General features: G+C 38.9%; 1 protein-coding gene across 1 annotated transcript; it reads left to right on the forward strand.

Annotated features, from left to right (window-relative positions):
* The first annotated feature begins 471 nt into the window (after window positions 1-471).
* On the forward strand, window positions 472-27548 carry LCP2 (lymphocyte cytosolic protein 2). Its single transcript, XM_036391715.1, is given in 22 exon segments — window positions 472-790; window positions 3292-3354; window positions 5880-5926; window positions 11284-11349; window positions 12203-12234; window positions 13271-13305; window positions 14519-14567; window positions 14570-14722; window positions 15440-15540; window positions 16406-16475; window positions 16816-16899; window positions 17669-17694; window positions 17779-17798; window positions 17903-18007; window positions 19003-19033; window positions 19678-19690; window positions 20696-20816; window positions 23181-23230; window positions 24308-24411; window positions 25220-25303; window positions 26301-26456; window positions 27124-27548. Coding segments are annotated over 22 exon segments (1611 nt in total). The 5' UTR covers window positions 472-712; the 3' UTR covers window positions 27247-27548.

Below are 27548 nucleotides of genomic sequence, written 5' to 3' on the forward strand. Positions count from 1 at the left end.
ATACAAAAAGCCTCATAAGAAGTAGCCAAAGAATGAACTATTGATACAATGGCAAGATAATAATTTTTCATCTAAACTTATATGGTTTTTGTAGTTTCACAGAGTGATTTTTTTATTTGAAGGCTGACTGTAATTCCATCATTAATTCATTCGTTCCTCATTATGTACAGCTCTGACAATAACCTTTAATTGTGCAAAGAAGGATATTTCAGGTACTGAGGTAAATTAAAGCAGTTTCTCTTAAGTGAACATTTTCTTCTTTGTGGGGGGGCTTACCAGAAGAGTAACCCACACCTATGCAGATAACATGACAATATTTTAATGCATGTATAATATAATTAAATACATAAATATCTATGTATGCAATTAAAAGCAATTAGGGTCCAGAGGTTTTTACTTCTATGTAGCAGGCAGAGCATTTTCAAGCCTCTGCTGTGCTTCCTTGTTTACTTATTTATACTCAGAGAAAGGAAGTGGTGAGGCTGACTAGCTGAAACCTCTCAGAGAAGAGACCATTTTGTACCAGAGGAAGCTGTGTCTCTCTGGAACCAACTCACAGCATAATTTCAATTGACCAGAACAGTTCCTTGACAGAACCAGCTGGAGGTTGGGCAAAGAATTCCTTGGAGTGGCCACAGAGAGGGAATCCATGGCTGTGGCATTGGCAGCAGGGCTGTGAACACTCCTGAGTGCTCTGGGGAGAAAACCAAGCATGGACCTGCGGAACCTCCCCTACCGCTCCGACGTGCTCACCTGGGACCCAGATGACTTAGCAGAATATTTCAGGACGGTGAGTTTGGCTCTGTTTTGTCTTCATCTGATGGAGGAGCAAACTGCTGGAACATTGGTTGGGCTAAATTCAGGTGTTTTATAATAGGCAAAGCTCGCTGCAGAACTAAAAGCAAAACCGCTGTCAAAGGAGGAGCTGAGCTCAAGTGGTCAGCGAAAATGAATCTTGAAAGGGGTTTTTAAATTGGCTATAAGGGAAACTCGTGGTTTGGTTAGAGAAAATAAACAGGTTGCTACAATGCTTGTTGGTGTAACACAGGTTAACAGCTGTGGAAGGCACTAAGGTGTGAAGATTACCAGTTTTCTGTTTCATCTTCAATGATTTTCAGAAGTGATATTTTTTCCCAAATTGCTGGGTGTAACAAATGAGCCTCTGAATGTCTTTGTTAATCACATCCATGTCTAGATTTGTAAAACTTGGCACACCTCGGCCTTAATTTTGAAATAATGTGAAGTTTATTTTTTTTCCTATAACTCTGTGAGAGTCTAATCTGGGTACTTGAAGCAAGTTTGATAGTAGAATGCAGAACTACTTAATAAAGATGAGCAGATCAAACATAGAATCTGGGTCTAGCAAATCTCCAGGGAAGTGAAACTGCCAACTACTTACAAGCCCCTAATTTTAGGGTGCGGGAGTTAGTGGCACAGGAAAGTGAAACCAAAAACTGGAGATGGAACAGATGAGATCATTATCAACAGGTAACTTCAGACAAGTACGAAAAACATTACAACAGTGGTGCAGAGGGAAGTTGGACCATCATTTCCAAGAAATTAGGAAGGAAAAAACAGCTTTCTGAAAGATCTGATAATAATATTCTGAACAGTGATAAAACTGTAAGTTCTACCATAACTGAATGCACATTTATCTGTAGTGCCTCCCTTCTAGTCATCAAGACACTCTCCAGAATGGAGATAATGGCATTCCACTCCTGGGGAGCTAAATCAGGGCAACAGTTGTTTAAGTAATCTAAAAAATCTGGGTAAGATAAGAATGTCAGCCCAAGTCAGCCAGCTCTGGGGACCTGTCACAAGTGACCAGATCTTATCCCTGAGATAAACTCAGAGAATATTATATACTCAGAGATATATACAAACTCAGAGATATTTTCTCTGAGATAAACTCCGAGAATGAATGAACCAAATTTTCAAATAATTTCTGATTTTTTTTTTTTTTTGTTTAGAAAAAGCAAAGATGTTCATATTTGGGATAGCCCAAGGTTTATTTTTAATAGCTAAACTGCATTTTTTTATCAATTATTTCAAGACTGAGATTAGTTGTCGATCACAGTGATGTGTTGCTTCCCTCTGCATACACACTTGTGCTGGTAAAATCACAATAGCATTCACTGTAGGAAAGAAATTATTTACAGGTTTAAGTCCTCAGCCTGCACAAAAGTTTTAATCTGTATCCTGAAATATTTACCAGAGTTAGGTCTGTTTCTTCATGTGAATAACTGAAGGTGGCCCCTAAAATTATCCTCTCTGCTGTCGGGTTGTTTCCAGGGTCCGTACAGCAAGTTACAATGTTACACCTTAAAATGAAAATTGGATAGGACTCCAAAGGACATAAAACTCCGCAATTTCTCTGCTTTTGGGGAGCTATCCCAGCAGCACGGGGTCATGTGTCTGCAGAACTTCCACTGACAGAAGTTTCAGACAGAATAAAAGTCATTCTTTTGTCTCGAAGCCTCCAAAGGTCACTTTGTCTGCCTGCTCTTTGGGCTCCTTCTGATATGGACCTGACCAACTTGAAACAGATCAAAAATATAATTGTGTTCTTACATTATGCTATTACTGTTTTAATTAAAAAATACCCCAAAACCAAAACAACAAGAAAAACCCCAAAATAAAAAACTCCAAAAAACAACAACAACAACAGAAACCAACAAACAAAATACCCCCCCGAAAACCCCCCCAAAACCAAACTTAGGAAAACTGTTGGAAATGTTTAAAAGTCATGTTCTTGCTTTGTGGTCAACCTGTACATGAGCAGCTTCTGAATAGCTCATGTCCTTGTCCTAAAGGCTACTGGAAATCATAATACTGTGGGAAAGCTTTACAAATATTGTAGACAATTTCCAGGATTAACAAGTGAGATTTCCATGCAGAAGTGAAAGCTTTTTCATCACAACAATGAATTCTGTGACTGGGATCAGTCAGCTTTATTATTCCTGGGTAACAGGGTTTTTGCTCTACTTCTGCATCTGCTCATCCCAGTCAGTACCACAATAATCCATTTTTTCAGGTATTTCTTTGGGCCAGGCAAATGAGGTGGTTTGTAAATGTGAGGAACAATGTGTCCCTAAATGGATGAAAACTTTTAAGTTCACTGAAGGATGTCTGTCATAAAAATCCATGGTTTTGGGACAAAATGAGCCATTTAGGCAGGCCATAGCATACAAAAAAGTATCTTGAAACCATCTACTCAAAGCCAGACATATGTTTAAGTGTCTTATTTGATTCTTATAGTTAAGGGTGCAATAATCATCTTCTCATCAGCAGCTAAAGTACAAGGACTGTGAGAAAGTCGTGAGGAAGCACAGCATAAATGGACAAAGGTTTTTGGTAAGTGGAGCTGTAAAATTCCTTCCTGCAAAATTCCAACCAAGTGATGTTTCTGACTCCTCCTTATTTTGCACTGGCAGATGGAGAGGCACCTCCCAGGTGGTTACTGAGGTATAAATATGGGAGGTAAATGCTTTTGCTAAAATCAGCCAGACAACTTGCTTTCAATATGGAATGCTGGGAGCCCAAGCATCTTGTTCAATATGAATATTTTTTAGTATTTTTTTAAACTGACTGGGAAGTTCTAAACCAATAATCTTGTCTTGAATTCTTGAATGTAGAAAGTTCTTGTTTTCAAATATTAACTACAGAAAACCCACATTTATTTATTATCCTCTCATACTAAAGACACAGCCCTGCTTAGAATGATTTGCCTTTCATTGGAATAACTGCTTCATTCCTCTATAGATAAAATTAGATTTCTTTTGTAGCAATACACAAAAGCAATAAAATTTAAGAACATCAAAACTAGTAAGTGAAATCCCAGTGGGTTTAAATCAACATTGTTCCAGGCTTGGCTTAATTTTAGAAAAAAAAGCTGATAACTTCCACTGACACAACAGCTGTTTCCAGGTCTTAAATACACATCCATGAAGATGTGTAGGAGCTTTTAGCATTACTGCTTTTTACTTTAATTTTCAAATATTAGCCTTTTTATTTCCCCAGAAGTAGTAATTTTGTTCTATTTAATTAGTCATAGTGGGGAGATCTCTGCGTACCTCTTCTAAAGTTTTGTATTTTTCATTTACTTGTTGTAATATTCAGTTTTTTCATATTTCACTGAAACAAAACATACAATTTTTCAAGGCCCTGTTGTAGGAACAGAATTTGACCCCTCCCTGCTTCTGGAGGGTGCAGTCAGCATTATTCAGATGGGATTTATCCTCCCAGCCCCCAGGAGATCTCCTCAGAGACCCTCAAGCACTGAGGATCTGTGGCTGGAGTGGGACTTGTGCCTCTGGAAGCACAATGACATTTTGTGAGGTGCAAATAGAAAGTGCAATAACTGTATGATTTCTAAGGGATTTTTGTGATTTTCTATTGTTTCCAGAGTGTTTCTGAAATTAGCTCAGGGTGCAGGAGCTCTTCAGAGGCATCCCAGCAGATTTTCAGGATGTTTTCTACTGAGCAAGCCAAGCAGCTGCTCACCTCTGCTCAGACTCTTTTAAAGCTTTTGAATTACTTGGCCATTGTATGATGGAAAAAAAGGAAAAGGTTCACTTGTTAAACAGAGAAAGATGTCCAGTAAAATATTCCAGAGTACAAAGCAATTTGGAAAAAAAAAATTGCTTCTCTCTATGAATGATCTTCCTAAGAAACATCTTCTTGCATTTTGGGAGTAGCTGGAAATGGCCAAATTACATTTGCACAGAAGCAGCTGCTCAGGCTGAGTGTCTGCTGGGTTTGTTGCTGTTGTCAGATCTACATGATAAACCTGGTGTAAAAATGCTCTAAAATTAATCAGAATAACATCCTAATTTCAGAATCACCTTTCTGGCTACCACAAGGAAAGCCCTATTGAGATGCAGTGGGAATAAAACCAAGGGGGTTCCATGTAACTTATTCTAATAAAATTCTCTATTATTTAAATCAGAAATGTGGTGCTTGTAAAAGAGGTTATACCTCTAATATTTGTCAGGTTTATCACCAAAATAGAACTCCAGAGAGAAGCTTAAAAAGTCTTTAGAAAAAATATGATTCTTCAGGAACTACTGCAGTACATTTCCATAAAAGCAGCACATTTAACCTGTGTTTCACTCCTCCCAGAGGCAAAATAGTGTGGAAAAACACAGATAGGATTTGTTCTGTCCTCTGACACTGACAGCCTTGTGAACCAATGTCTAATTAGAAACCTATTACTGCTACCAGTAAAAAAGACAAAAAGAACCAGACTATCATCCCTGTTCCAAAGAGAATTCATGAAGCTTGTGATTAACTAAACAAACCACTAAATCAACAAAACCCAAACTCTCCATAATGCCTGAATCTGTCCCAAGTGTGGACTTGCACATGCTGGAGGAAGAGAAGGGATGACTTCAGGAGCATCAGGGAAGGTTTCCAGACAAACAAAGGTTTCCAGAGAGCACATCTCAGTCAGAGGAACCTCAGCCCAGGGGCTGTGTTATGGCTGAGGAGGAACAAACATCCTACCCCATCTCTTCTGGAAGGATTTTTTAGGCTGCCAAGGCTGCTCTTAAGTCCAAGGAGTTTTCTAGCTCTGTGTCCCCTAGAACATGGGATTCTTCATGTACTCTGTTACAGATAAGGTTCTTAGAACAACACTCCAGCCAAAGGTTCTGTATTTTAAAATCTGCAGTTCTCCCCTGAAATTTTGCAGTTGTGCACAATCTTGCCTAATTTCACTGTGCAGACAGGAAGGAATTCAATATACCTGGCTTCTGAAGTCACATAAATACCACATGAATTCATGCCACATTTTGAATATATGTGTATGACTGACTTGGATCAGTCACTGGGTGTTCCATGGACAATTTCGTCACATATCCCATGTGTTTCCTTTCCAGAACATGTCTGAAAATGATATTCAGAAATTCCCAAAGCTCAGAGTGCCGTAAGTAAAGTCAAACTATTTTATTGTTAAAAATTATTTTAGCTGTTTTGCACTGAAGTCTCATAGGAAATATCAGGCAAATGATTTGTGAGTGATTGGTTAGAGACTTGTTTATTGGAGTGCACTGAGAGAAAAAGAAGAATATTCCAAAATAAAATGAGTGTTGTCATGACTGCTCAAGCAAAATGATACAAGGAAACAGTCTGGGGGATGTTCAAAAGAACTTGTGCATAAATCCTTTGACTGACAGCAGCTCCACAAAGGTCAAACTTTCATGCAAGTATTACCTTTGAAGTATGACTTAACTGTTCATTGCTTAACTGTTGACTTTAACTTAAAGGGGAAAAAAAGTCAGTTATGTCCACAACAGCTGAGGATTTGAAATTATTTTCATGTGCTTTAGGTGGGTGTTCAAGAGAAATCAGTCTGGACCATGTGATTCAATGTTCAGTAGCTTTCTCAGCCTCTGTAGATTTAGGCTTGAAAAAGTTTCCAATTCATCTCAACAGCTTCCATCATTTCATAGAAGTTACTTAATGAAGAAAAATAATCCAATTAAGTCAATACTGAGTAGGAGAAATTTGCTTCTTCTAACATTTCATGGCGAAAAATGAAGGATTTTATTTTGCTATGAGTTCTCTGCTACCTATTTAAGCTGGAGGTTAGAAGGTTTCTAACCATGAGACACATGGAGTTCTTCAAACAAAGGAGGGAGAAAAAAAGGAATTCAAAGACACAGCTGTGTCATTGTTGCTCATTTCCCAGTGCCAGACTCCCTTCCTTCACGGATATCTTGATTTTGCTACTCAAGATACAAATTGCTTTGCCTTTTCACTTGCATCAGAACTTGTGGAAGGTGTTTTGGGGAGGACAAGAATATTGAAAAATTTTGTGTTCATGGGTGAGCTGCTGGGAAGAGCTGAACCCAGCAGGACACCCTTGTTCAGATCAGATATGAAGGACTGAATTTGAAATTTCCTTGGATGGGACATATTTCTTAAAATCACATCCCTATTTTCACACAATAAATATCCTGATAATAGGGGTTGGTGGTGTACAATATGTTAGTAAGGAGATCCAAATATTATTTAAAGAAGATGCTCTGATGTCTCAGAATTTCTGAACTCACTTTTAATTAAAAGAAACATTTAACAGTGTTGATGATAGATCAGACTGCCTGTGACAGACTCATCTAACCATAGTGTAGAACTTGTAATTCTCTGATCATTTGTCCTACCTTGGCAGTCCTTTGGCAGAATTACCTCTCGTTCTCATTGTCTGAGCTTTTAAAATTGAGAATTTCTGGTGGTTTCCTTTCAAATTTGTGAGAGAAAAGTAGTCAGTGGATGGTCTAATAAACTCAGACATACCAGAGATTCATTTTAATGATTCATGCCATAGGTGAATCATTAAAATGAAATTTAACCATGTGGATTTGCTCCTATCTCCTCATCAAACCTATTGGTACCTCAAAGTTGGATTTTCCCACCCAGGAAAAAGTGAACAGCCCTTTTTAGGGAGGTTTTCTGGGTTTCTCACATGTTACAGCCCAGCAGAAACTGAAAAGCCTTTTCTCTCAGATCTTTTGGATTTCTCAACAAGAAGAGATTTTGAAATCAAGAGCTTTGAGAGAGTGAAGCTTGGTGCACAGCTTGAGGAACTGAATAAATAAGTAGATATTTCAATCTGAAGGAAAGATCTGGAACTTTTTCATACTTACAAACAAGCAAAATAATCACTGGAATATGGTGATTATACATGCAGAAAGGTCCTCCATGTAACGGCACTGTTTAAAACAAGAATTTAGAGCTTTACTGAGGGAAGAGAACTGGTTCTCACTAAAAACAATCAACCAACCAACTACCAAAAAAACAACCCCAACAACAACATTAAACCAAAAATCCACTTAAACCCAAACAACCCTCCAGGAGAGAATTAGAGGGCAGAAGAATCTGCAATTTTTTTAAACATTAATTTCTTTACTTCAGAACCTCCACACCCTCATTGAAACACAAAGTGGTGATTTCTGCTACAACACGTTCACACTTTTCTTTTGTATCATAATGCAAACCTCAACTGCTTGTAGCAAGAGTTCTTCTACAAGCTGAAAGAGGCATTAGCAGATTATAGTTACACTACCTGATACTTAATAGCTAAAACCTGAGCATGCCCTGCAAAAAGCTCGATAGAAACAGCAGGTGTTACAGCCTTGGCCGGTGACCAAAGGAATAAAGGATAAATTAACAACAGAGATTGTTCCTCAGTAAATTCAGCAGGAATATTGTGACCCACGTGGAGCCAGCACCTGGAATCACACAAGGTTTGCAAAGCCCAGACTGCATCTGCACAGGGCTCCTGAGCTGGGTGTGTGGGCTTGCTAAAGGTGCTCAGGGTTTGAATAGAACTGTGTCATTATTTAGGGGTGATTCTGTGACTTTTCAGGAATCAAAAGTAGGTCACAGGTGTCATTACAAGGTATGACAGGTCATTTCCTGAATCTAATTGTAAAACTCTACAACCTTCTGTTATTACTAATGAATTATTATTTTGAAATTTTATTTCTACCAGCCTTGTTACCAGTGCACGTCTTCAGAAAACTTCTGGCTTCTTTATAAAAACCAAAAAACCCACAAATTTAAGCACTATTTTGAAAATGAAAATACTTCTTAAAATCTTTAGCACTCTCTACTGAAAGGGCTGAACTCTTTCTGGAAAACTTTGCTAAAAAAGTTAATTTTAATAAATACCACTATGTTTAGATACACACCTGAATCCTCACAAACAGCAGTCCTGAAAGAGAAACACTGGTGAGACTGGGAAGGGATTTGGTGGATTTTACACAGAGCAGACACTGACCATTTTGATTATAAATCTAATGAAGCAAGAGGCCAATTTACAGCTTAAAAGAAAAACAGAGTTTTCCTATTGTTCCTTAGCACTGCTGCCAGTCAGAGAAGGTCATGAAGTTTTATATTTGTGGAGAACAAATGTGAGTCTTGCAAAATATTTTAAAGCACATTCAACATTATGTGCCTTATTTACTGTGGTCAGAATTCATAAACAGAAAAAGCAAAGATTTCATTAAAAACAACACTGGTGGTTTGTTGACACCTGAACCATGATATAAACACTGGATTTAGTCTGTCAATCCTATTGTTTACTATTTTGAGAAAAAAGGATTCCAAATTTTCAAGATGCTGTTGATCCCTCTGGCTGTTCCAGTGGCAGGTTCATGGCAAAGCTGAGATTTGGAATTTCCAGGCTTGTGGAAAAATCTTAAGGCATCACAGCACTCCAAAGTGTATCCCACAGCACTCCAGAAATTTCCATCAGCACAAAGCTCATGGCTGCACTCCTGGCCTCTGCCAGCTCAGTGTGACACAGCCAGAGCCTGCAAACGTGGCACAGTCTGAAAGTCATCCTACTTTCAGAAGAGCAAAAGTGCAAACATAAAGATTGAGAAATCTGCACTTTCTCTATTAAAAAGGTAAAAGATGTCAGTGCATGTGCACACATGCTCTCAGCTGGGGTCTAAAAGTTGTGGCAAGGTTTAGAACAGAACTGGTGCTCAGTCTGTTTTGAGGTCAGTAACACAGCATTGCACCTGCCCAGCAGAGTCTTCCCAAAAACCAAACCAAGGACTTGGATCACCAGCCATGCTTTTGGCAGTGCTCAGTATGCAACTGTGCAGCCTCCTGGCCCCAGAGGGATTTGTATTCCACCTCTCTTACCCATCTTCAGCCCTTTGTCCCAATACATGGAGAATGGATTCTACTCATGTGAGCAGTATCTGCAGTTGAGTGAATTAAAGCCAGTTTTGGAGTCCTGCTTTGGGGGCTGGTTGTGAGGGTTTTTTTCAAAAATTTCAACTTCCTGCCAGTTTTAAGTTTAGCAACTGGTGGAGGAGGTAGAAAGAGAATGAGAAGTCTGAGTAACATTTTCTGCAAGGGCTGTTGCCTTATCCTCTCCTATCATCCACTCCCACAGCTCAGAGAGCAGTGTGGTTTTGGTACTTCCTTCCTCACAGGGTGACAGGCTCAGCTGCTCAGTGCACCAATCTTCCCTGAGAACGTTGCTTGTAAAGCCTGACCTTCCTAGAATTTGCTTTCTTCTAATAAACCCTCTGAGCTATTGGTTTGAAGCATTTCAAATAAACTAGAAGTAAAGGTTAGGCACTGTATTTTAAGCATGATATGATTAATTTTTTGGCAGCAAGATAAGATGATCAACTTCTTCCTCTCAGTTTTTCCTCAAAAACCAGTTGGTGTAAATGCTCATAGCAGCCAGCCCAGGTTTAGTCCAGAAAGCTTCCAAACACTCAGGTCTCATTCACACCCAGGGAAGTCTGAACTCTAAGAATTATTAGCTCCAAAACCAGAGAACTTCATTTTACTTCTTTAGCTGAAAAAACCCTGACATTCTGAAAGATCCTCTGCCTCTTCTACAGCAGGGAATGAGCCACAGACAAATTCCATAACTCACTTTTTGACCAAAGCACTGATGTGTGCAGGGCACTGCTCACCCCAGGATGTCTCACATGGAATTTATTCTTCACACAGCAACTTCCTTGTCCCCTGCAGCAAATTAAAAACACTGAAGCTGGATGTTCCTCAATAAGAAATAATGACAATTCAGAATCAGATCATGGCTCATTCCAAGCTTTCTTTGAAACAAAATATTCATAGAGGCAAACTTCATCAGTAGCAGAGCAGAATTCTGGTCTCAGTAGAATTAACCCTGTGAATCTCAGTACTGACTGTCCTCCACTTGGAAAGATCTCTCCAGGCATAAAATTATAGCCTTTTGATATTCCATTAATATTTCTGCCATGACATAAAATATATTAAAATATGGAATTAGATCAGCCTTTCCCCTTCTCTGCTGGGGGGATTGTTTGGTTGCAGAGGAAGGAACAGAAAAAGAATAGAGAAGAGTTTTAGGGAACATTTAATCCCTGGTTTTGCAGCCATAAGCTCTGTTTTCCTGAAGCATTATTTGCTTTTTCCATACAAAATCACACAAATGCCATGGCCATTATCTGAAGCAGAGTGATGTGTACAACACCCAAAGATCCTAAGGCTTGCTGGATTTAATGTTTATTTTCAAACACAATCCAACAACATGAGGTTTTACCAAGGGAAAAACAGTCTAGTTTGTAGTTGGATATGCTGTAGAAGAACTTAGCAACAAGATGGTAAATTCCGTGTTTTATCACATAGTAAATAATAATAATGAGTTACCAGATTAAATTTAGCAAATACTGAGGGATAATGGTGAAGAAAATAATTTATGTGCTTTGACAAGTGATAGGTTTCAAGGGTTTTTTTTAAAACTATTTTTGTTCTTCTTTCCAATAGAATTGTAAGTAAATTAAGCCAAGAAATAAACAAAAATGAAGGGAGGCTCTCTTTCCTTCCAAAATGGTGAGTAAGACATCTCAGCTTTCTTCTTCAAAGCTTTCAGATCTTTAGATCTTTTCTGGACTGGTTTTCATTTGATCAATAATGCCTGATCAGAAGTGCAGCCTGGAAATTCTATATAATAAAGCTCTGTTTCATTACTGCTATCTGATATCAAATACCAAATGCTGAGCCCATGAACACCCCAGGCACTTCTGCCATGTCCAGAACCAGGTAACATTTGCACATTTCCTGCAATTTTCCACCTGAGCACATAGCCCTTAAGAAGGCCATGAAGCCTAGGCATATATTATTAATAAATCATCATTAATGCATTCCACAGATCTATACATCACTATACTCTTGAATTCTTAATATTTGTCACTGAATATAAAATTCACAATAGAAGAAGAGCAAAAATTGCAAGAACATTCTAAGAGAAAAGAACAATTTATGACCCTACTCAAAGAAAACCAAATCTACTCTACAAAACATGGTTTTGCATCAGCTGATAACATGATTTTACACATTTCCATTCACTAGAATCCAAAACTAGAACTGAAACCCATAAAAACCTTATTTAACCTTACATTTATGGGCTTGACTTTGAAGTTTCTGTTTTCAGGAGTGGTAAATGTATTTACTGGGTCCCCTTGCTTCAAACCTGACTTCTCTGACTTCAATTCTTCTTGAAACAGATTAGATTTTATAGGATCCTCTATTTAAATATCAGCTAATGTATTTTTGGCATTTTGGGCAGAGTTCAACTCATCTATGTAAACTTCTTTCTACTGTGACAGTTAACTATTGCCTTTATTTGCAATAGAAGCATCAAACATTTAATAGAAAGAATTTAATTTTTGTGTCTTTTTTACAGGGCCCAAACACAAAAATCTCCAGAAAACACAGGTAAGTGAATACTGGCAGACTCAAACAACAAAAAGGGTTTAAAAATATTAAAATGTTAGCTCAATACTTGCAGAGCAGAGTCAACAGAGGGGAGCAGGGTTAGGAACCAAAAATCCAAAACAATAAATGAAAATACAGGAGTATAAAGAACTTTAACAAATGAAAAGCGTAGATGCAGGGCAATTAGTAAGAAAAAGTGTTTTTAAAGAGAAAAGATGGTGAAGGAAGGCAAGACCAGAGAGTTTTACCTCAGAATAGTCAAAATGTCTTTATTTAACCCAATAAATTGAATCAGTGTTTATATATTTCTGTTCCAACATCTCCACCCCCTGCCTTTCCTCCTAGCAGCACTGTATTAGAGAGGGAAGCTGAGGTTTAAAAAAACCCAAACCCTTCTTTTATGAAAGCTAAAATAGTCTTAAACAAGGAGATAAGAAGTCTAGGCTCATTCTGAAAGCATTTTCTTTCAAATGATATAATTTAAATTGGAAGTGGAACAAACTTGAAATGCCAGCACCCAGACTGTGTCACAGCAGGGCAGCTTTATCTTGGTTTTAATCAGGATGTGCCCTCATCAGTGCCAGCCTGCCTCTGAAAGAACAGCTCCTGCCTGTGGCACAGCACTGAGGTCCAGAACTCACCTGGCATTTGTTGGGTTCTTTCTTGTCATACTTCTGATGGTCACAATACAAAGCAACACTCCATTTTCAGAAGGCTTCAGGCCTGCTTTTATTCTAGCATGCATGCTATTTATACATTCTTACAAATCTCATAAGTTTACACTTTACTCACTGGTCATGAGAGACAGACAAAGTGCTCATTGGAACAGGCAGTTGCAGGTTTCTCTTATTTCTCCTTCTTTCTTTCTTGTTTTCTGTGTCAGTGACCTTGGTAGGAAATTCTTATTATTCCCTTATCAAACTTCTCTCTGGTTCACAGAAGTCACTGTAAAACCTCTCCCACATTTTCTGTCAAGTTGTTACATCTCTGACAAAGGGTCCATGCTCAGAATTGTGTGGTTGTGTTCTTCACACAGGGTACGCTCAGGATGACGGTGGCTGGTCTTCATTTGTGAGTATTTGGGTGAAGAAACCCCCCTGGCTCAGGGGGGCTCTCTGTTCCTGCCCTGGCTGCTTGGGCAGCAGAGCTGGGGGAGGAAAAGCAGGAGCAGGAATGATGGGAGTGGCTGCATACAGATTTCCTCACTGAGAAAAGGTTCTCCCCAGAAATTCAGAATTGCCTTCCTGTTGCCTTCCTGTAGCTCCCAGCCTACAACCAGGTCCCCACTGAACCACAGCTGAGTTTTACATGCCTGTTTCAAGCTCTTAAAAGAGGTGCCTAGAGGTTGCTGTGTTATTCAGTGGCAAATTCTTGCAATTTTATTCTCTAGAGCCAACCTGTTGAACAGTATTTTTTTTTAAAAAGCCATTTAGCCTGCAGAAGTTCCTTCTGCCTTTTGGCATAGGAAATGCCTCAACAAGTGTTTAGGTGAAACACCCACCCCAGATGCTGATGCACAGGCTGAGCTTATGAAGATCTCTGAGGCTAATGGCTTTTCTCCAAAAATAAGAGAGAGAGGCATTTTTAGAAGGCACTTGTTACTAAGTTCACAGGAGATTTGCTGCTATTCTGGGAGCACAGGAGATAAAAGTAACCACCTACAGAGCACATGGGCTCTGTGCCAGTGCAGAAGACTCTGGAAATTCCAGCTGTGGCACCAGTGACAAATGGAGGTTTCTTTTTCTCTCAAGCCATGGCAGATTGCACAGATGTGCAATGACCACACTATCACCTTATGAGGTCCTGCAAACAAGGCTGGTTTGGGTCAGGAGGACACCAAGACTCAAATCAAAGACCTCAGTTTTTATGAATAATTTTCACAAGTTGGGTTGCATGCTGCAGAGGAGATGTTAGAAAGCAAGAATGAATATCAGCAGCATCAACTGCTGCCCATTGTGTTCCTGGGAACACTGGCTTGTTTGCTGGTGCCTTGGCTGTTCCCTAAAACTCTTCATGCCTTTCAGCAAACTTGCACCTTATTTTGATCTCCCACAGCACTCACTGTCATCACATGACATTTGTTTCTTTCTTAAGCTCCAGTAATGCATCAGTGGAAAGTTTCTTCCTTTCTCTGTATTATTTCAACAGATTTTTCCCCTCAAACTGGTTTGTAAAAGTTTGGTATTTTCCAGAGTGAAAAATACCACAGTGAAAGGCCACCAGGAACTGCTCTGCAGGGTTTGGTGTTCTCTTCCAGCATCCACTTTTTATGCTCATTTGCCAGGATGATGATGATGATGACGACTATGAAAGCCCTGATGAAGACCAGGAAAAGGAGATGAGGCTGACTATGAATCACCAACAGAGGAGCCTGAGGAAGCAGAACATGACAGTGATGGCTATGAGCCACCTCCATCCAATAATGAAGAAGCACATCACAGTGTCATATTTCCTGCCAAGTCACTTCCAAGCAGCACAGATTATATAGGTAATTACTAGGAATTAAGTGCTATTAATAAGATTTTACCACCACATTTTAGGTGGTTGATAATGGAGTATAGAAGGTTTTTCCTAAAAGGTAACAGAGTAGTTCATAAGCAAGATTTAGTGACACAAAATCTGTGACTTTTAAAGTTACATTTTTTCTTTGGACAAGCTCTGTTGGAATAAAGATTAGTTTTGTGTGATGTGTGCATTATTTGGCCTTTGATCTGAACCTGTATGAAGTCACACACATGTACAGGCTGCAGTAGCTTTAGCAGTGCAGCCTTGGACAGAGCAGGTTGTCACAACAATGGCAAAAACACTTTAGTGAAATTTGGGAAAAGAACAATCAGCTGTCCCTGCCTGTCATTTCTGTTTTGTGTCTGAATCCTCAGCAGCCTGGAGGTGTGGAGTCCATTCAGGAGAACAAAGCTGCCATTCAGATTGGCTGGTGTTTCACACACTGTCCTGCAGGGAATGAAATAAATCCTGTGGCCCAGAGCCTGGCAGGGGAGTTACCCCCACAGGGACAGAGCAGCCTGGAACTCCCAACACAACCCACTGATCCTAAAGCTACATCCAGGCAAATCCTACAGTAATGTATTGATGATTTATTAACTTCAGTAGCCAGGTTCTTGTAGGGGCTCTTTGTCATGAAGATTGACTATTAAATAACCAAGCTCTGTGTAGTTGTTTAATTTGGGATTTTTGTTTTCTTTAGACAGACCTACAACAACCAGATCAGCACATCAGCCTCCACATCAGCCTCCAGTACCACCCCAGAGACCTGGCCCAGCCTCATTTGGGGGAAGAAGTGCTACTGTATGTTCCTGTCTTAATATCTCACCTATTTCCTATCCCAGGACCTTCTTAGGAGTCCAAGAGTAGGGCCATTTTTATTCACCTAGTCTCTGAAGAGGAAGCCATCAAAACAGATTTGAACTCTGTTACAAGGTGGCCATTGTTCAAAGAACAATTCCATTTCATGGGAGAAATAGATTTAATTATTTTACATTCCTTCACTGATCTTACACTGGAGATATACACCTACTTGTGAATGCCTCTCCCACAGAAATTATATATTTTTAAGGGATGCCTCTGTTTTGAAAACAAGGTTATGTTTTTCCAAGCTATACTTCTAACACTTGCCCAATTGAATTAGGACCACATAAAAGTGTAAGAGACTGTGTAATCAGAACACTGATGACCAAGATTTGATTCCTTTTTTTTTCTGCTGTGAATACTTCAAAACTGAAAGTTCTTGTGCTGTTGACAGCTGGCCCTATAGGTTCAGTGTTTGCCAGAACAGATGTACACTAAACCTACCAATGTTTCCACAAGTAAAGGTTTAGGATGTGATGGAGGGACTGATGCAGTGTCACAGAGATACAGCAGGGTTGCTGGAGCTCCTGTTCCTTTCCTTTGACAATAGACCTCCCCTTCCAGAGGAGACATCCCACTGGAGTGTTGGGAGGCACACAGATGGAGGCAATTCTGCACCCAACAAAAATCAATGATTTTGGTCATGTTTCAAGAGGGTCCCTGGCTCCTGTCCTTCCTGCAGTGAGCAGAAACCTGCTCCTTGTGCTGTGCCACACAAGACTGGCAGATGAGTGTGGTGGGGTTAATACACTCCAAATAGAAAGGTGAAGACACATTTTAACCACTTGTGAAATATCTGTTTTAGCTGCCAGCTTTCCCTCCTCCACCAAGCAACAACGACTTGAGTAGAGACAGAAACATGAAGCTTTTGAAACGTGAGTACAGCTGGAGTTCCCTTTGTAAAGCTTTTCCCAGAGACTGTGCAGCACTCCTCTTCTTCCTCTTTTCCCTCAGTTCCACTCTCTTCTGCTACTCATACAGGAGTCTGAATTGTTGTTTTAAGAACAAGTGTCTGTACAACTGTACTCATACAATTTTACTCATACAGGAGTCTGAATTGTTGTTTTAAGAACAAGTGTCTGTACAACTGTACTCATACAATTTTACTCATACAGGAGTCTGTTGTTTTTAGAAGTAACACCAATTCTAATCTATGCAAAATAAAGATATATTGACCTATACCAGCAAATGATCTCACACAGTTGTTGTTTTTAGCCCCAGCTCCTTCTATAGACAGAAGCACCAAACCCTCTCTGGATCGCCTTGCTCCCCCATACGAAAGAGAAAGCCCAGGATCAGGTCAGTATTTGCTCACATTAATATCACTGGGGTTGCTTTAATTACTGAAAATCATCAGTTTATATATAATTAATGCAAAAGAACAAGGCTCAACCAAATGTAATCAAAGTAATCTGTTTATGAGTAAATGGTGTGAGCAGGGCTTACAAAATGGGAGAGAAATTTCATGTAGAAAACAGCAACCCTGGGTCAGACAGGTGAACAGAAAACATTATGAGAGCCCTGTGCAATAAAGGTTTGATGCACACCTAAGTGATTGAACAAGGGAATATTTAGTAGGTTAAAGGAGGAAATCACCTTTGCATACAAAGGCAATGAAACTCTGCATACACTGCTGTAGGTAATGTGGCAACAGACTTAAAAGAGGGCTGAGAATTAATAAGACATAGAAAAAAATGGCATTTCCTTCAGACCTGAAAACCACATTATAAAAAGCATCTACAGATATGACTCTACAATTTTATTTATTATCTAAACTCTTATCTGTTATATAATGGCAAGAAAGTATTCAGTAGTTCAAAGCTGCACCTTAGATAGTGTGATTGTGACACGTGCCATGTTGAAAATGTTTAAATTTCCCTTCAATAAGAGAGATTGCAATTTTACCATCACTTGCAAAGCCAAAATATTTTTCTGGCTTACATCTCAGGATATGAGTTCTTCAACCAGTAAGATTAACTTTCAATTTTATTCAAAACTCAATTATTTCATAGGAATTTTAATTAATTAACTTCCATTTTTTCTAAATGTAAGTTTTTGCTATTTTCAGGGAAGAAGCCAGTCATTCCTGAAAAGGTATTTTTTTTGGTGATTATTGATAGTTTTTGCCTATTTTGACACACTTACACGTTCTCTTAACTATTCCTTGTTGTTTTTCAGCCTCTGGTTTCACAGTTAAGGTAAGATTTGTCCTCTGCAAATGATCCTCTCATTGCCAGTATTCCCCAGTTATTTCTTAATAAGAGCTTTTTGCCTTTATTTCATCATCTCACTCCTGTTTTAGATCCCTGGGAGAGCAGTTAGCAATGATGCCAAAACCTCCTGTCCCATCAAGTGAGAGATATGAAAGAGGCAACCCACCCCCTCTAAGGAAGCAAAGCCCTGGAAAGTAAGTGCTCATTTCACTAAAATTCAATAAAGGAGAAATGAAATTTAACAAAAATATGGACAAGCAACACAGGATGGTCTGATTTACTGGTACTGCATGACAGCAGGGTCTGTGGCTACCAAAGTCTTGGTTCATAAATATGCACAGGATGTGCTTGAAGCTGCAAAAAGGTGTGAATGCAGAAAAACTCTCTCCAATCATATCTGGAAGGGCCATTACATGGGGCATGACTCACTCCCCAGTTGTACAAAGATACAGATGATCCACGTTTTTTCCAGTAGAGGAAGTTCTTGCTCCAGGGAACATTCTTACATGAGTTCTATTGCTCTTGTTTTAGGGTGTTAGAAAAGAAAGCTGCACTTTTATCCCATTGATTTTATTAGCCTGCAGAACTCCTTCTTAACAGCCAGCAGCATTTTCTAGCAGAGCTGCATCATTCCCCAGCATTTTCTAGCAGAACTGCATCATTCCCCAGCATTTTCTAGCAGAACTGCATCATTCCCCAAGATTTTCTAGCAGAACTGCATCATTCCCCAGCATTTTCTAGGCCACCTGGGGGCTGAGCACTGACTGTACTTCAAACAAGAGAAGAAATAATTGAGATCTGCTAACCAGCTACAAGAATTGATCAGAGAAACAAAGCCTGATATCCTTATGATGTGCTCCAGCAGTGTTGTCAAATATTATAAATGAGTTCAAGACTTGAAGACTAATGTTTCATCATTGTACAAGCTTGTTTTAAGCTCTAATCTTACAATCAATTAATCAGACATTTTCCTTGTTGATAAAATCAAGATGGGCTAAGAACTAGAATAATGCATTAGATTATGGCTGAAAATTAGAACTTTAGATATTATTATGAGGAAAAAATGTTTCTGCATCCATTGGTCTTTAAAATTTGCAATAAATTCATGTTCTAGTTGAAAATATTGCCTAATGCACATGAAGTAATGAATATTATTCCACCTATGATGAGTGTTTTGTTTTCCTTTCAGGCACAGTTGGCCACCACACAAGAAAAATGAAGTAAGTGTAGTCTCAAAGCATATATTTAAAAATATAGGGGTTACAGTAAAATTAAATACCTGTATAAAGTAATAATGCTGGAAAAGAGAAACTTGTTTCTTTTATAAATTGTAAGGAATACTCATGGATCTTTCATGGCACATGGGGTGTTTTTGAACAGTTCTTCTGTGTCAAGCTCAGTTTGTTCCTTGAGAACTTTATCTTGGATAACAGAAAGAATAAGGCCACAATTTCTTCAATGACAGGGCAGAAGTAGTTTTGCTTAAAAAAGATTTGGGCTTCTGGAGACTTTTTCAGCCTAAGCTGAACTAAAAGTTTCACTTTCAGATAACTCTGAGAGTCTATGCTTACTTGAAGGATTAAGGAAAGTTTATATCTCCTGAGAGTTTCTGACTATTTTATGTCAAGATGAGTTATGGGACATCTGCCACACATCTTGTTTACGAATTTAAAGCTTTAAAAACTTAAAAAATTATTTGGTGTTGCATGAAGACAAAACTCCCAACATTTTAGAGGGAAGTGATGTAGATATTAGAACCCCTGTATACTCAAAATTCACCAATGTCCAGATTTTGTCTTGTAAAACATTCCTAAGAACTGTGCTATAATATGTTGCTCATTTATTTTTCTTTTTGGCTCCCCAGGATGAAGAAGACAGTAAGTATTTCTACAGAGATTTTTCAAACTTGAAATCTTTGTCTTAGTTCTAAAAAAAAAAAAAAAAAAGGTAAAAAGGAAATTACTTCAGTTGTTTCCTTAGAGCCATTTCTGAAGTCAGGTGGTACCTTGATAGGCAGTAGAGTAGAATTATTTTAAAGTGCCTGATGCAGATTTACATATCAAAGCCACAAACCCCAGGAAATCAATAGCTAATAGCTTCCTTCAGTCAGCCAGTTAGCAGCCAGCAGGATTTCTTATTTTGAAATACATCGCATTAGAGAGATTTGTGTTCTGCACACAGCATCAAACAGCTGGAAACAGAAACCTGGTGTCTCCTAGTCTTCAGCAAACCCTGCTGGCACCAGGCTCTGTGCAATGTTAGTTGCTTTTATGAACAGAACTTCTTCCATGTACCACCAGTGCTTTTAAACTACTGCAGAATGCTGATTTCTGAAATTGAGTTGGTAAAGTGACTCCATAACAGAAGCAGGACATTTGGCCAAGTCTCTATGAATTATCACTGCCCTAAGCCTCCATAAAGAATAAGGTTATTTAAGCTGTGCAGAGCACAGTTAACCTGTTCCACTCCTGCTAGTTCAGGTCTAAGGACACTGCAGAAAGAAAATGTTTTATTTCATGCTGGGAGAAATCTCAGAATGATGTTGAAAAAGGTGATATCAACTCTGCTATTTAGAGGCAACATGACAGAAAACATGTACCACCTTCTGCAGTTAAGGTACCTGAATTGTGGCTTATCCAAAACAGAACCCAGAAAATGTAAATGTTGCTCAAGCCAGTTCCAGTTTATTTTTAATTTTAATACCTACTTTTAAGTTCTCAGCTGACCATATGAGTTTCCAGTCTGTAACTAACATATTAAGGACTGTTTATTGCATTATATTTATCTAATTAAACAGCAGTAAGGTGACAGAATTTCTTCATTCTACTTCATTTAAGAATATCTCATGTGAGATTTAAGTTTCCTTCTCTTCCTCTCCACAGCTGCCCAGCAAAGACCAGTGCCACAGCTGTCTTTGCCCCCATACAGCTCCAATGCATTCCCACCCAAATCCATCAAGCCTCCACCTAAGCCAGGATCCAACAGCATTCCTGCTGCAGAAAGGTTTGTTTCACCATTATGGGTCATTTCTTTTGAATCTCAGCCTCTTGGTAGTTCATTACTGAGCCTGTGCCCTTGCCTCTACAAAATGCTAATTAGTGCTGTTCCTGCTATCCAGGAGAATCCTTTATAGAATTGAAGCTCTGTATCAGTGGAGCAGAGAGTGTACATCAGGCAACCAAGAAAAAAACATGAATCTCTCTGTTTTATGGCAAGGAAGTTTTTTAAACTGATGCCTTGGAGTGGCCACCTAGAACAGAGGCTAGACAAGGTAAAGAGAGTAAAAGCAGGTATTTATTGAAGGCCTTCAATAGGTACAGTCAAAAGCCTCTGAGGGGCTACACCCAGGATGGACAGTGGTCATGAGTTTTTCAGACAATTTGAAGTTTGGTCCACTTACATCTCAGGGGTTAATCCTCCAATTACAGCTTCAGGTAATGAAGTCATTTACTCCAAGTTATCCCCCTCAATTCACTGCTGTTTACATCTCTGGGGCCTGAGACAGTGAGGTGTCCTTGAGTTCCAGGCCTAGAGAGGAATTGTTTTATCTCAATAAAACGGGAGAACAGCAGCTGACAGGCCATGGAGTTTCAGAGCTATACACTAAAGCAGTGCAGGATCTGAAAAATAGAAAAGCTAAATTCTAAAGCAATCAAGACCCTACACTGTACAAGGCTTCCATTCTTGAGACACCCATAGCTCTCCCATTGCTTGCAGGATCCATAAGAATGACTGGTCCTTTTGGGAGGGGATCATCTCCTACAAAACTAGGCAGGATTCAGGACAAAGGGGTCCTGCACACTCTAGGATCCCTTAAGTGTTAGAGCTGCAACTCCTCACACTTCAAAACTAAAAAACTCCACAAACTCGGTTGTCTGGAGTTGAATCAGAAAGAATTTCATGTCCTTTTTACTAAATCTTACTGGAATGGTTGATAATTTCTATTTAAAATTGTGAATCTTGCTGCAATTTTTTCCCAACTTCAACTTACAAATATTTGACTGTTATGCCTTCACTTGCTAGACAGAATAGCCCCTAATTAAATTTTGATTTCTGATGTACCATGCAACAGACTTAGACTTTGATGACTTAGAGTGGGCTCCTTGAGTCCATGTCTGATGCACATTTTCTAATATCTGTATTTTTTTAATGGCCCTTTGATGAATTCATCACATTTACCATCATTCTCTGGAACTGCTGACACCAAAACAAATACTGCAGTAGCAATAGCAAGGTCATATGCAAATTGAACTATTCCTATGATGAACACTTCTGCTTATACTCAAAAAGCATTGCCAAATTTTGCTGTAGCAGAGGCCCCCGGGCTGACTGATTCTCTCCCATAAATCAAGTCATGATAGGGTGTTTTTGTTGTGCAAACAAAATTAGCATATTTATCTCAGAGCCTTTTTAACAGCTCATTTAAGCAGAAGAGAAATATGAAGAGTAAAGGAAAGGAGTGCAGGCAATTTGTTCTCAATTAGGTGAAGAAACAAAAAAAGCCCCAGAAATTGAAGAGTGGGACTCCATTTTCAGAAGTTTTGGATGTTGGTTGAGGTTAGCAGAGATCTCTGGATGTCTTCTGGTCCAACCCCCTACCCAGGCAAGGTCACCTTGAACAGGCTGCCTGGTACCACATCCAGATAGCATCTGAATGTGTCCAAGGAAAAAGAGAGATTCCACAACACTCTCGGCAACCTGCTCCAGCGCTTGCTTGCCCTCACGTTAAAAAATGTTTCCTGATGTTCAGAGGAACCTCTGGTCTTGTGACAGGTGAAAAGAGCCTGGCTCTCCCTTCAGATAATTATGTGCTTTAAAAGGTCCCTCCTGAGCCTTCTCAGCTTCCAGCTCCCTCCACCTTTCCTCATGTGGGAGATGCCCCAGTCCCTGATGTTGCTGGCCCTTCCCAGCTTGCAACATAAACATGAAGCTGCATTTTTATCAACAATGTTACAGAAGCTGCAAGAATAATAACTCTGTAAGTGGAACCCCGCAGCGAGAAAGGTGTGGAGAGCTGCTCCCTGTGCTTGCTGCTCTGGGGAAGGACAGAGCCATTCCCTGTGGAAACTCCTCAAGCTCAATGCCCTCCTGCATTGATCCTGCTGCAGAAGTCTCTGTGGCCTTTACTGATTACCTTATTGCCACATTCTGAGCTCCAGGTAAACTTAAAGGTGGATCCACTGACACAAAAAGAAGGAAAGAAAAAGAAAAAGAAGAAAAGAGAAGGCTCTCCTTACCCTGGACAGCTCTCTAGGGGCTCTCACATTCTGCAAAACAGGCACAAAATCCAGATCAGGTGATCAGAGCACAGAAATGTTGTAGAGAAATGTTGTATTTATACTGACTACTCTTTTTTTTTTTTAACAGTGCTAGAAACCTGTCTGCAACTGGCTCTCTACCGCCACGCTTCCATCCAGGTTTGTATCCTACATCCTTACATTGTTTTTCTTTTTTAAGTGCATGAAAGTTGAAAGATAGTTTCAGTCCAGTCAATATAAAAGTTTTTTTTAGTTTGGATGTTTCTGCTTGGACTGGGAACAGAAAACTATCAAGTTCCTGAGAGGCATCTTGTGTATCTTACTTAGTCTGAATCAAAGACTGGGCTTTTTTTCCCCCATGAAGTTTGGGCTTCCTGCCTCGTTCAACCAGTGTCAAAACCTCATAAAACCATTCTTTTCTGTACAGTACTGAGAGCTGAGCTATGCAAATCACTGTGGTATGCTAATACTCCCTAAAAAGGTTAGCAAATGCTTTTCATGTGAAATACACTCCATATTTATCTTGTAAGGAAAAAAAAAAAGAAAAAAATAAATAAAACTTAGATAAAAATAAAGAAAATAAATGTAAAAAATGTAAAAAAAATAAAGAAAACTTAGAGAAAAATAAAGAAAATAAAGAAAAAGATAATAATAATAACAATAATAATAAAGATAAAATAAAGAAAAAATAAAGAAAACTCAATTGCTTTACAAGTAATTTTTTTTCACATGGTAAAAGCTGTCAATATCCTACAGTGACATTTTTACTTTCTAATTGCTGAGAAGGCAAGGATTGAAAAGAGACAATGTTACCTCTGTCTCTAAAGAAACCAAGATGCTCTCAAGTGAGTAACTGTGGTACAGAAACTGATAAAATGTCACCTCTATTTCAAGTTCATTTGTTTTTATGGAAATCTGAACCATAAGAGCTCAGTTGAATTCCCTGTGCACCAAGGATGGACTTATGTAAAGAACCTGGTTCTCATAGAGAAGCCTAAATCTGATTTCAAATAATTTCTAGATGTCTCAGTACCAGGGTGTTGTATTGCACTAAACAGTTATTTAGTTGTTTGCACTGGGTGTTTGGTAATTTGCACTGTTCACATGATTTTTATTTACACCAGGGTGATACAAGTACTTTATGCTTCATAAAATCAAGATCCTACACTCTGGGTGCACAGGTGAAATGATTTTCCTGGTTTTAACATTGTTTTTTCTACTTTTGTATCTCTGAAGGCAGCAACAGCAGATCTCCTTCCAGAGGCCCAGCTGACATGAGACCTCCACTGCCAATTCCCAGCAGACAGACTGTTCACCAGGCAAACACAGAGCAAGATGAGGTACAAAACATGAACCATAACTGTAAAGGCAGCAAGTTTTCTGGTTTTGAGAGACAACACCTTTCAAAGTTGTTTTTCCAGTCACTGTCAGGACACTACTGAGTGCTTTCAGTTTCCTTTTCTGTGTCAAACTGTAGTGCCTTATTTTGTGCTCATCAAGAAAAACAACAATAGTTGAACCCCAAAAGAGCAAAATAAGAAAAATACTTGTTTTCTGGATTACTTGTTTTGCACAACTGCCTTCAAGCAGCATCAAACTTTCAGTTCTCCTTCCAGAAAACTTTGATGAGTAAAGGACTCACTCCTTTAAGTGCAATTGTGCTTCACATTTCCTTAAATAAAACAAGTTTAGAGCAAACCACTCATAGTGATAACACTGCTGGGCAATCATAAAGAGTGCATTCACAGGAAGTCTGCATTGTTGTCTCAGATGATAGCTAAAAAAAAGACAGACAAGGCAAAGGATGCCCTTGTGCCTAGTGTCCAGGTAGACAAAAGAGAACATAAAAAGAACATAAAAGAAATCTTTTACTGAAAGTGTTTGGAAATATCTGTTTTCTTAGCTTACCTGCAGGGGCATAATGTCTATAACTGTAATATTTTCAAATTTATCAAAGTGAGCAAGTAATTTAAAACAATTTAGCAGCACTTTCCATAGCACAATACAGAGCAGCATGATCTGTGACACACAGTGGTTCTGCACACAGGCCCACATATCCCTCACACCGCAATTTCCCTCCACTTATTTGCATGTTGCCATTCCCTGGCAGCTGACCTTGTCCTTGTCCTTGTCCTTGTCCTGTCCCAGCCCCAGGGCTCTCTGAAGGATGAGTGGTACGTGGCTTTTGTCAGCCGGCCCGAGGCAGAGGCAGCGCTGCGCAGGATAAACAAGGTACTGCAAATCCCACCCCTGCCTGAGCCACAGAGCCCAGCAAAACGAACTACAGCTTCAAACGAGGCTCATCTGTACATGCGGAAATAAATCAAATATAGAAAAATTAACATTTAATATTAAAGATATAAAATATAAATAAATACATTTAAAATACAATAAATATTTATTATAGTTTAAATAAATTAATTTAATTTAAAAAGAAATAATTTTAAAAGAAATGTTTAATTATATCTTTATTAAAATAATATATTATTAAAATAATTTAATAGATAAATATATTTTAGAGATTAATATATTAAATAGATTAAATATTTAATATTTAATATGTATTTAATATCTAATCTTTAATATAATAAAGAAAAATAGAATTATTGCTGTGGGAGTTGTGGTTACCCTGTGCTGCCTCACAGCACTTGCCATGGGCTGAAGATGGCATGTGCACCATTCCAGTCACTTGTACTAAAGTCCAATTTATAAGGTCCCATTCAGTGCCTTTAAGAAAGGGATTTCAATGGAAGAATTGTCAAAATAGATCTGAAATTAGGAAAAGCAGAGAGAGTGATAGAGTATCACTGCCTTTACCTAAATTACACAGACAATGCCATTCTTTTAAGCTGTCTATAAATCCATCATGTAGGAAACGTGATTGGCACTTAGTGGAAATGAACTTCTCTTTTGGTTAAAGTGACGTGAGGTTTGGTCTCTGATATTTCACTTCCTCCTTTAATGGAATCTCTCCCTCATACAAACCATTCCTACCTTCCTTTAGAATCTGCTTTTGTAACAGAGAGGAGAGTTTGAAGTAGCAAACTGAAAGACAATAGATTTGTCAAAAGACCTAAATGCTTTAATGGTGCAGTGTCTCTTAGCAGAAAGGAAAGAGATTTCACAAAGAAGAAACACTTAGAAGAACAAGTGCTCTAGTGAAAGGTGTTACACTGATCAAACCCAGGAGTGTCTGCTCTTTGTCATCTGTCATTTTTTCCTGTTTCAGGATGGAACATTCCTGGTGAGAGACAGCTCAAGAAAAACAGTGACTCACCCCTATGTCCTGATGGTGCTGTACAGAGACAAAGTGTACAACATCCAGATCCGCTACCAGGAGCAGGAGCACCTGTACTTGTTAGGAACCGGCTTGAAAGGAAAAGAGGTACCATGTGTTTTTCAACTACTTCTCTTCATTTCAAGGCATCTCCTGCCTCATTCCTCAGTGCCAGGTGACTGTTCTGGCTGGAATTCTGCCTCTTGTCTCAGAGAATATTGTTATTGCTGGAAGCACAATCAGGTTATGCTGTTTGCACTCAGGGAATGAAGGGGTGGCCTTGCAGCACAGCCATTAGAAATCCACGTACCTGGTCAGGGAATGTTTGTTTCCCACTGAGATACCAGATAAGGGAAATGCAGAGCTGAGAGCTAATCCATACCTACCAAGCTCCAGCTTTGCTCCCAGGCTGATGGCTCAGCCCCAGCCTGCAGGACTGTGGGTTTGCTCAGCACATTCCTGGCAGTTCTGATCCAGACAGAAGCCCTGAACTGATCAGCCACCTCTCAACTCTCAAGTACACCAAGCACAGTGGCAACAGCATGTGTTAAACAGATGAAGACTGCATAAATTAATTATACAACATTGTAACAGCTTGTACACAGAGTTACTGAGCTACAGATCATGGCAGGAATGAGAACAGTTGATCTGGACCCTATATATATATTTATAATATTGATAAATATATAGAATTTTAAATAAACCTTTTGTTTCTACTGGTTGCTAATAATTCTGACATTTTGGCCTTAGCCTTCTCATTTTTTCCATCCCACAGGAATTTTCTTCTGTAGCAGATATCATTGACCACTTCCAAAGAACACCCCTTCTTCTGATTGATGGAAAAGACAGAGGCTCAAGAAACCAGTGCATGTTAAAATATGCTGCAGGACATATTTAAATGAAACTTTAGAGAAGATCCCCTATAGTACTGAAGCCTCCTGAAGTTTATAAACTTCAAGATATTTCCCTTTTCAGCAAACTAAAGTAATGAAGTCATTAAAATTCACAGTTTCAAAGAAAAAGGACTATGTTATTTTTAAATTATGCCTTAAATACAGTACTCTATAAATATAATTTTCCTACAAAGTGTCCATTAATTATACAGCACATGAGAATTTCTTATCTTCCAAGATATGTATATTCTCTTGAAATTATTTCCACACCAAATGTGATGAACCATAAATAAATGGCCATACAAGC

The sequence above is a fragment of the Molothrus ater genome, chromosome 15 (assembly GCF_012460135.2).
Source record: "Molothrus ater isolate BHLD 08-10-18 breed brown headed cowbird chromosome 15, BPBGC_Mater_1.1, whole genome shotgun sequence".
NCBI lineage: Eukaryota > Metazoa > Chordata > Aves > Passeriformes > Icteridae > Molothrus > Molothrus ater.